At 38.5% G+C, this 11,087-nt stretch overlaps 1 protein-coding gene across 1 annotated transcript; it reads right to left on the bottom strand.

Moving 5' to 3' along the window:
- Positions 1-482: 482 nt before the first annotated feature.
- nol6 (nucleolar protein 6 (RNA-associated)) lies at positions 483-10,929 on the bottom strand. The gene is made up of 26 exons (XM_066657053.1): positions 10,785-10,929; positions 10,183-10,386; positions 9,907-10,023; positions 9,445-9,627; positions 9,148-9,316; positions 8,751-8,882; positions 8,498-8,661; positions 8,135-8,255; positions 7,572-7,630; positions 7,376-7,477; positions 7,103-7,218; positions 6,454-6,631; positions 5,875-5,997; positions 5,582-5,730; positions 5,432-5,507; positions 4,982-5,122; positions 4,763-4,883; positions 4,346-4,500; positions 3,980-4,143; positions 3,241-3,393; positions 2,897-2,994; positions 2,675-2,799; positions 2,502-2,591; positions 1,409-1,609; positions 1,041-1,142; positions 483-893 (listed from the first exon to the last, which is right to left on the bottom strand). The coding sequence occupies exons 1-26, from the start codon at positions 10,827-10,829 to the stop codon at positions 744-746; spliced, it is 3,438 nt and encodes a 1,145-aa protein (XP_066513150.1). The 5' UTR covers positions 10,830-10,929; the 3' UTR covers positions 483-743.
- Positions 10,930-11,087: the final 158 nt, after the last annotated feature.

Here is an 11,087-nt window from a genome sequence, read left to right as displayed (position 1 = left end):
ATCTAAAATCAAGTAATGTATATTAAGCCGTTATCTGTATAACTCGATCTTAGCCCACTATTTGGGTGCAGAAGCCCTCTTTTCACTTCACGATGTTCACTCGGTAGGAGTACGGATTCGGGATGAGGCCGTGCCTTCTTTGCACTTAAAACGTCCTCAAATTGTTTATTGCCATCTTGTGGTCGTTCAAAATGTCTGCAGGGCCTCTGTTATATCTATCTCAGACGTTTTCAATAGTCAAGAGATAGTAATTCTCTGACCAGAGAAAAGCACTTTGTAGCACAAATTGTTGTCTCTATTTCTCTGCATTGTTTGACTCTGTTCTTCACTGGTCACAACCCCCAGAAAACCACCACATGGAAGGTCTAATTTTGGTGGTACATCATTCTCAGCAGTGCTGTGGCACTGACATGGGGGTGATGTATTTGTGTGTTGTGCTGGTAAGAGAGGATCAGACACAGCAGTGTTTCTCAAGTTTTTAAAACCCACATTGTCAATGCTAGATTGAGGATAATTTACATTGCAATTTAAATATGTATTTAAAAACCAGGCACCACAGAGATGTACATAAGAATGTTGGGGAAAAAAAAAATATTATTTCTATTATTGTAGAATTAACAGTTTTCGTTTGATAACGTTCCAGAAGTTACTTCTATTTATAAAAAAAAAATCTTGAAAAATCCATGACGTTTAATCTAAAATTAAACAACAATAATCCTTGGAACTGAGTGTGTAGATTCAGCTCAGACAACCCATTTTTCAGTCCTCAGTTCCACTCTGTGGACCAGGCCCTCTCCCATGATGTGGAAGTCCTGCACAATTGCCTTTACATTAGGAACGGTGGTGGCCATGTCCCCAGTCACCTCCACTTTCCTTGCATTCATTAAAGAAGTCTAAATGAAGACAGACATAAGAATTTGTCAATACAATTAATTACTCTAAGTATTATTCACTGTGTGTGTGTGTGTGTATGTATATAGACATGATTAACACCTTACATTGTAATACAAAACAAACCACATTACTATACTTTAACAAACCTTGAACTGCTGTGGCTGAAAAGCTTTAGGTTTCCACAGCACTGCAATGACTGTTCCTCCATATGGGTTGTGGAAAAACAGAGCAAGATCCCCAAATGCATCCTAAACAAGCATTGGAATATATTTTGGTTATCAAGAAAGCAGTTCCCCTCATTTGCAAGCAATAATAACAACAACAAATAATGTTGCAATGATTGGTCAAATGTGATGAGAAAATAGTTGAAGTATTCTTTAATTAAAAGGCAGAAAAATTTAATCACAGACATCTAGCAAAATTAAAAAAAAGAAACAAGAAAGGAATAATTTATAATTTAGCTCATTGGATTGAAATCGAACCAATACATTCAAAGAGCAATGGATGTACTCACCCTGAGCTCAGACAGATACAGTTTCACAGGATCAAAGTCTACAACAGGGAATGGACCCCGTGAGCTTTGTACTTCGTCTTTTGAGAGGCCTCTGGAAAAGCTGTAAGAAGGGGGGTCCACACCATGGGATGAGAGGGGGACGTATTTTGGTCTGAGGTAGATAAGAACATCATAGACTTCTAATGGGGGTCTGAACACCACCTAAAATACAGAAAAACAACAAATTAATTCTTTGTTCTCCAGAAAATCATTAAACACATAATGGCATCTTGATTTTCAAACTTTCAATTTTGCTTTTTATCTTGTGTGCACCAGTAATTAAAATGTCACTGAAGACACAAACAAGATGGGATGAATTGGTGGAATATAGAAACAAAAATATATTTTTTCCCTTGGCTTTTGCACAGATAATTCACTTAATTTGAGCATTTAACATTCTCTCCGTGTCTGCATGGGTTTCCTCCGGGTGCTTCGGTTTCCTCCCACGGGCCAAAACAACACACGTTGATAGGTGGATTTACTACTCAAAAGTGTCCATAGGTGTGAGTGAATGTGTGAGTATCGCCCTGTGAAGGACTGGCGCCCCCTCCAGGGTGTGTTCCTGCCTTGCGCCCAGTGATTCCGGGAAGGCTCTGGACCCACCGCGACCCCAAATTGGATAAGCGGTTACAGATAATGAATAAATAAATTAATGAACATATAACTTCTTTAATACTACAGAAATTCACCTACATGCATTGAAACCCCAGAAAGAAACCTCATTCCACACAAACTGCACTGGTTAACTGTCCCTCTCCAAAGTCAATCCAAGTTACTTCTCATCATACATAGATATGCCCTTTCATACAATGCTGAACTTCATCCCTACACTCCATCTGTACAATTCTGGTATTGCGCTGTTGAAAATGGCACGATTTCTCGATGCTTTCCCCTTCCTCTAAATGCACACTGCTTATGTATATGTATTTTTGTGCTTCATAATTGTCCTGTTTTGTGTGTTTCAACCTGTAAAGTAAAACTGAATGCCAGAAAGTTGATATATACATACAACTCATTAACATACTTATTAATTGAAATAAAAAAAAGCACTGACCCGAACATCTTGTTTCTTGCTGGGGTCCAGGAGCTGGGCCTCCAGGACATTTAGACTCTCTGCTGCAACCATCACAATACGCTGAAGCATCTACAAAAAGAAGTAGCAGTATAAATCCAAAAAGCATCCAATAAATGTCCACACATTTTATCTGATATTATTTGTACCTGTACCTGTACTGAGGGTCCGTCCTTGGTCCAAATGGAAGCTTTATTTTCATTGGGAGTCGCAATGAACATTACAGGAAGAGAGTCTCTGGATGCTATGAAGTGGTTCTTGATTTCAGTGTAGTCAGTAGCTAGAACAGAGGAAAACACATTCATTTTAAACACTCATGATACATACAGAAAAACAGTAAATAATTAGGCAGCATTTTCCTTTAAAACATTTTAAACCTGTTAGTTTGCTGTTGAGGTTGACCACAAGAGGGCTGTTCCTCCAGTCAAAAGATGAGAGCAGGTGAAGGAAGCGAAGGAGACCAACCTGAGGAGAACTAAGGGTAAGGAGAACAATGACACTGCCAGTCTACATATGAATTTCACAGGCTAACACTAAAAACCTGGCTAAGGTGCAGAGAAATGGCTGCCGAAAATGGACAAAAACAATAGGCTTGAATAACATTTTTACAGTTACTTTTTATGGTAATAAAATTACACATTATATAATTTGTGCAATGGTATGTAAAGACATTTTTCCTGGTTTACAATTGCAATTTTGGTCCATAATTAGTGAACATTACCTGGGAGGAGTAAAAGGGGCTGGCTGTAGGAAGAGAGAGGCCACTAAAAGGTCAGCTGCATCTTCTCCAATTTCTCCACTGAAGAGCTGTGCACCAAGCCAAAGTTTAGCCAGACGACATACAGCACTGAAACATGGGTGCTGCTGCTGCAAACTGAAACACATCCTCCATTAGGAGATGCAGTGACAAGAAACAAGCAATCTCAACCGTTTGCATAATGTATTGGATAATTGCCTAACACCATAGTAGGCTTAATTCTCTTCTATTCCCAGGCAAGGAATACATGCTGTACTAAGTCTCAGTGTAAAATAACTAAACCTACTTTCCCCTGTCTCATAGCCCATTCAGTGGCTGAAAAATAAAGTAAGTGTTTTAATTACATTTCAACTTCTGAAACTCAAAAATGATCAAAAAGGAATCATTTACATAATTACAAAAACTAAAATCTTGGAAGACATAGCATGCCTTTGTGTGCAGTTATCTTAAGAAGGCATTCAGACCTGATTGGTTATTTGATTTAGTGATTCAACTCACAATTAAAAGAAAATTAATTTAATTCTAACATCTAATCTATAAAATGTTCACTTCAATGCTAATGTGATAATGGAATCTGATGCAAGTATTTCCTTATATATTTCTGTTTATACTATTAATGGTGATATACTATTAATATTTCTATCATTTCAAGTATGTATGTATGCATGCATGCATGTATGTATGTACGTGCGTGTTTCTGTACCCATGCAGGGTGCTCGTGAGGAAAGGTTTGAGCTGAGTCTCAAGCTCCAGTGCCTGTGCCTCTGAGTTATCTCTCTGAATCAGCAGGCCTTCTTTCGTCAGACTTTCTCTTAGCACCTGTGGCTCTCTGTGGTACGCCACCTGGATCCGAAACACTAGTCCATCCTGAACACACATGGACAATAACAAATGAAAACAGAAAGGCTGATTAAGAATTCATAATGTACTGATATAAAGCCAAAGCAATTAATTTTAAACAAAGACATATGTCCTATTTGAACCCATTAATGCTAAATTCCCATGATAACACAACTGAAAATTGGTTCTTGAATCCTTAATCAAGCCTTTTTCCATAAAAAACAGACACCTTCCAAACGTCCAGATGTGTAGGTGTGGGCCAGCACGTGTATTCATGCTGCTGTTTGAGCAGCTCTCCGAGGCGAATGTGGAAGGCTGCTTTAATATGGCGGATCGCCAAACGGTCACTAGGCCATTTTCCACTCCCCTCCATGTGGCAAATAACTGGGGACAAATAGGAGAAAGTGCTTACAGAAAATGAATAAATTGGTACAAAATCAGTAATGATTTATTCTGATATTACAATTGATCCTAATATTCCAAAAATCAATGTGGGCAAATGAACACATTTAGATTCTTTTCAAAAAATATATATAGTATTAGTATACAGGAATACTGCACACATTTAAAGCATATTTAAAATACAGTGTCTTCTATAGCAGAGACTGTAGAACAAATAATGTTTCAAGAATTATTTTGCCTTCACCTTTAATAGGAGTAATATAATAAGGGCAAGGCTTCTTCTCTGCTGGAGACAAAGCATGCAAATTCTTCTCCTGCTTCTGAAAAAAGTATCTGGCCAGTTTTACCGGTACAGGGGGCAATACCTATAGAAGCAAAACACAAATTTTACTAAACAAAACTGAGGCAAACAAAAAAGGTTGAGAGTTTACAGCTCCATATTATAAATTAAAAAAAAAAAAACCTGGGTGTATCTGAGGGCTGGGTGGGCACCCTGTACTGAGGTGATGGACAGAGGTAAACCTTCCAGCTTCCAAAGCTTTCTGCTCAGGTCATCAAAGGATTGGACCACAGTCAAACTCTCTTCCTCTCCAGTACTACTAACCTGAGCAACAGAATAGGTACAAATTATTAACATGCTATATGCTGCCATCACCTTTACACAGCTGGCTTTTGGCAAAGGCTCTTATCCAAATTGACGTATAAATTCAATCAGGTTACAGCAATAGTCTAATGCAGTTTAAAATACAATTGCAAATATTCTTGCCCAAGTTTTCCCAACCCAAGGTGGGAATAGAAATCTATTTTATTGCGTGAAGTGCAGTGGCTGTACCCACATAAATATCCCAAGAGCACAAGCCTAAAATAATGTTACAGTTTTGTATATGTTTTAACAATCCTCATAAATACATACTTCATTTCCAAATCTGATGACTTTATCCACATATCCTCCCACAAACCGGACACACGATTCAGGTATATCAGCATGACTAGAGAGAGAAAAAGATTAGTGTGTATTTTGTAGGAATCTGCTGGTAGTATTCTTAAGGCAATATGCACGTACAGTTGCAGTAGGTGGGTGATGATCTCCAACAAGATGTGCCTTTTCTGGCATGTGGAGGAGCCAGACCACACCACCGCTTCAGTGATAGCTCCATCCTGAAAACGTCGCAGCTCAGAGCGACTGCCCCACAGCTGCTGGAATTCAGCTGCCTACAAAAGACAGAATTTATGAGGATAGCGATTTATTTGGATTAAACTCAATAAGCAACTATGCAGCTATCATTGCACTGACTATCTCAAGGGTTAGCGCATTTGAAGAGCTAGCATACAGTACTAAAGTACACACAGATTTACCTCAGGACTGTCAGCTGAAGGCCCTCTTTCCAGCACAGAAAAGGCACGTTCAGGATTCAGCAGTAGGCCAATGGACAGAGGCGGCTGGTCCTTGTGCTTAGGAGGCTCGCTGTTCACTGGCCACTATTAAAAAAATAAATAAATCAAAGACAATCACAGTGCAATTTATTCTGCTGTACAGGAACTGTGACCTTTACAGCACAGTGAAATATTACCTTATTTTGCCCACAGCACAAAAAAATCTAAGATAGAAACTTTATATTAGATAATTTCTCTTGACATGCTGCTTTGTTACATTCTGGGAAAAACAAATCTATAGTATAGTAACTACTGACTATATTAGGCTTCCATTAAATTATAAATGTGCTGTTGCTGCTAAGCAAGCTCTACGATTTTCAGCTGTGAAGTACCAACAACTAAAACACAGCTCAAATACAACTCAGTATACAGACCAACTGGCATAAAACAGCATTTATGTTTTACCTGAATTTGGCCTTTACTCATGTGCCGATTTTGTTCTATTGCATAATCCCTTGTGTTCTATGTTTTAATCAAAAATCATCTTTGTCAAGAATTTACCTCAGGGTCTGGAGGAAGTGAATGAGCCAAAAGGCGAACCCTATCCCCAAGGCCTCGTTGCAGAAGAGACAGAATGAAAGGAAGCACTGCCAGAACATAGTTCCCACTGAGGTCCAAGAGGTTGTTGAGGAGAGTGAGCTTCTTACAAGAGGCTTGCATTTTCACCAAGTTACTCAATCTGTGTGAGAGAAAAATGATTTAGTTTGAACAATGTGATAAAACATTTCCAAATTTTCCCACACCTGAAGTACATGTATACATTGTAGATATATACATATATCTACAAAATATATACATTGTGAAATAAAAGGAGTATAATGTGTGCATTAATGACATACATTTTAGGTTGAACCAATTTATTGCTGTATCATGTTTTGTGTTTTGTTATGTATGCACGGTATTTCTGTTATACACCCCATAGTAAGGACATACAGTCTGACTTATTTTGCTATTTGTCATTAAGAGGTAATGAACAGACATGAGTAATATGCAGAAAAACAATAAGCCACCACAAAAGAGGAAAAAAAAAAAAACTCTGAAAGGAATTAATCTTGGGCTGTGGCACAGATGTTGGGAGCCTTTGAGTTGTTGCAGAACACAGTAAAAATTATAACTCAAAAATTGCTGAGGTAATGTGATGAACACTCACTGAAAGACATTGTCATATGATCTGATCATTGGTTTTTGAGTCATAAGCAGGGCCTGGAAGCCGTCTACAGTGGGGTCATCCCAAAACTGGAGAGAGAGTGATGCTTCATGCTGGATCTGTGACATATTCACAAAGTTTTAACATAAAAAAATTATTTTAGTAAAAACATGTTCAATAAAATGGTATCTTTTCAAAACTGTAGCCAGGACATAGCCCAGTTTGAGACCTGTTTTAAATATTTAAAGTCACAAGGAATCTAATAATAATGCTGACCTGTTTGTAGGTGCAGGAGGTCATGTCTGCACACATATTGAGATGACCTGAGGGATCCACAAACACCACCTGAAAAGAACTATGGAATTCCGACAGTGAAGGCTGAAAAAGAAAAAAGTGGTGTTATAAGTATTAAAACAGCTTAAAGAATTACAGGTTAAGCCAAATAGTTAAAATCAGTTAAATCATTGCTCACTGCTTTTGAATCTGGGTTTTTTGCCAAGGTAATACCATTCTCCGTCAGGTCTGTGGACGCTAGAACAAATAAAACATACAAAAGGGTGTAACAGAGGCCAGCTTTCAGTACATATGCTGTGTGTCTCCATTCATATCATGCATTTTGTATTAACACAGGGTAAGTATCATATATCATCAATGCTGAATTGGTACCTTTCCTGCCAGGGTACCAAACCTACAGATTCATACTATACAGGTCAAACTAGAAGTAACTGCCCAACTAAAGCTAATTGAGTGTATCTATTTGTTCACTGTTAATGGCAGAAATATATGATAATTAATGTCACCACCATACAACCTTCCACATATTTTCACAGTTCTGTGATGGGATTTGGGACATTATGGTATTTCAAAAACAGGATTGACCAGGTAAGCTTCAATTCAGGCAGAGAAGCTGAGATATTCCCATTGGAAAACTCTCAAACCCCAAGATATTTACACAAAGGTTTAAAGATTACATTTTCTCTGTGAACAGAAGGGGTAGGCCATAATCACATCAAAATAAAAATAACCTGTGCTTACCCAAGAAGTGCAATGAATTTCTCAGCAGCTGATATGCGTTCATAGTTTTACCCACTTTGTGTGTGGAGAGAAGATAAGACAGCAGCATGGCAGCTAAAAAACCACCAAAGCAACCAGTCCCCTACAGAAACACACACACACAACAGGGTTAGATGGGCCTTGTCATTGTTCATTGTGCATTGTCATTGTTCCAAACACATGTTAATGATAATTAATGAACAGACATTTTATTCCTAGTCATGAGATCTGAGCATCTCCATTAGTTAAACAAAAAATGTTTAAATAATGTGTAGAGCAGTGTTTAAATGATGCAGAAAAATGAAAATCACTTTACACATTATGCTTGATTTGGACTGTGCTTACCCTGTCTAACTCTCTCTGTCTCAGCCACACTTTAAGCAGAGCTACAGCATCTACAAACGCAGGACACTGGGCACTGTGTGCAGCAAGAAACTGCAGGTGTGAGCGAGGAAGGTGATCACCCAGTACTGCACTGTTATAATGAGGGGTAGGAGGCTCATTGATCACTAAAAAAACACAGCCAAACAACAGAAATATTAGTGATTTTTGACAGGTGTAATTGTTGCAAAAATGAAAAGGTGTAAAACACTGTCACCTTGTTGAGAGCTGTTCCCAGTAAACCACTGAGTTCTTACGTTGTTCTTCTGAGGATGGAAGCGGCTTGGTTTGAGGAAGTCTGGAGGTGGGAGGGCGTGAATTCGCAATGTGATGCTGCTGCTGTCTTTACCTGCAAGTGACAAAATAGCATATGGTCATCATTTCAAAACAGTATGATAAAATACTGTGGTGATAGTTTGAGATTTTTAACAAACTGCTTACTACTAATGCTTTGTCTGTTCTAACTTATAAATCCTCTGATAATCAAACCATTGGGATACATATGTATTATGATAGTTTTTTAAGTCATGCGATATTAATATATTTTTGCCATTAATATATTTTTGACGTTCAGATTTCTTGAACTCTGAAACTATTTTAAGAAAACATCATACCTGGAGGTGTGACTAGTAGGAGAGGATGGAGACGGTTGCCATGGAGGCAGGAATAGCGCAGTGAGCCCACTGCTAATGTAGAGGATAGGTGTTGTGCCAGACCTGCCAGGTACAAAGCCCTCTTACGGAGGTATCTCTGATTTATGCCATCCATTGGGTGTAGGATATTCTAGAAAAAATAAAAGCAAATAACTAATATATCCAACAGCTGTGATGGTTAATCAGGGATAAGGGTTCCCACAAAAGCTAAATGCATATTTACATGGATGCACATGATTTGAAACAGCTGGATCTTACATGAGGAATTGTGACAGCCAGGTCAACAGAAACTCTCGGTTTGATGCAGGTGCCCAGTGGATAACTCCCAATCAGATCAACAGAGGCAGGAGGCTCCATGTGGAACTTGCCTTTAGTTTCCTCAGGAACCAGAATGAAAGGGACCTTAATGCCTGAGTCTACTAGCCATGATTGGTCCAACAACTAGGAGAGAGTCAGAAAGGTTTTTAAACAAAACACAATATTTATTTTATTTATTTAGTATATTTTTACAATAGCTATGTTAACACTGATCTAATAATTTACTATATATATAGTATATTTACATATACTATACATTTAAAGGCAGAAAATAAATTTTCCTTAATTCAATTAAAAAAATCAAATAGACACCAAAAAAAAATAGAAGATAAATATCTCATTATATGCCTTGCATTGTCCAAGTTTAGTCCAGAGGAGATGACATTTATGGTGGTTACTTACCTCCACCACTGGAGATGGTGGCACAGATTTCAGAAGATCTGTAATCTGCTGCACAAAGCCGTCCACCACCATTTTCTTGCGTTCACTCAATGACACCTCCTTCAAAAGTTCCTCCATCTAGAGATCATTCAGGAGAACCAGTGATATAACAACAAAAGGCACACAACCAAGATTCTGTATGAAAATGTGCATGTCTATTCATCTAAGCATACACACAGTCACAGATGTGTAGCAGGGTATTCCTAGGAAGGGCTTCCACCCGAAAACTCAACTGACCTGCATCTTTAACAGGCTACAGTGGAACAGATTCTCTGCCTCCTTCAGCTGGCTGAGCTCCTCAACAGTTGGGGCTTTGTACAGCTCTCCTTTAGAAAGTTTGAGTGGATGAAGAACACCATCCTCAGAAACTAGAATCCCTGCTTTCTTCTTGGAGCCTTTGGTCGCTTTGGCACTTTCATCTCCTTCATGTAAGAGTTCCATCTGAGAAAATACATTTCTTGTCAGTTTCAATCTCATTAAGCTTAAACATGATGTAAGTGGCCATTTGATGTTTAAGCGCCATATAAACACATTTCAAATAATCAGAATAATATATGATAGTCAGGCAATGGATTGAGCTCATGGTGAAAATAAAAAGGCAAGGGACTTTTAAAATTGTTCAGGTAGTTTAAAAGTGTTCCCTTCTATTTGTTATCTTACACCGGTGTAGCTGACAAAAAGTTGTCCTAACTTCTTATGGGAGACATTAATGGCAGGCCACTGTCTTTTTATTCGTAACGTGTAAAAAGTGAGTGGCCTCCATTCATAACGCCCATAAGAAGTTAGAGAAACCGTGCTGTGAACCTCAGGCCCTAATGATCTCAACATAAAAGCCATACCTCATTCTCCAAGTCTTCCGTCAAAGGTACAATTTTCCTCTTCATTTTAAAACGTTTTGGAATTAAAGCCTGAGGAATTAAGACATGAATTTACGCAGTTAATCCTCCAGTCTGTACCACAGCAACACAAGGCAACTCACACATGGAGAACACAAAGGCGCACACAAACCCAAAGTATAACGTAGACGTGTTCTGATTGGCTGGTTGCGTGAGTTTCTCGTAGGCATTGGCTGAACTACTGTTAGGCACGCCCTCTAGTCAAGTTTTTTTAGGTTGCAGTATAGTTCAGCTAGACCCCATGTG

The sequence above is a fragment of the Hoplias malabaricus genome, chromosome Y (assembly GCF_029633855.1).
Source record: "Hoplias malabaricus isolate fHopMal1 chromosome Y, fHopMal1.hap1, whole genome shotgun sequence".
NCBI classification, from domain to species: domain Eukaryota; kingdom Metazoa; phylum Chordata; class Actinopteri; order Characiformes; family Erythrinidae; genus Hoplias; species Hoplias malabaricus.
Note: the sequence above shows the minus strand (reverse complement) of the source record. Positions and strands in the feature narration are given on the sequence as shown.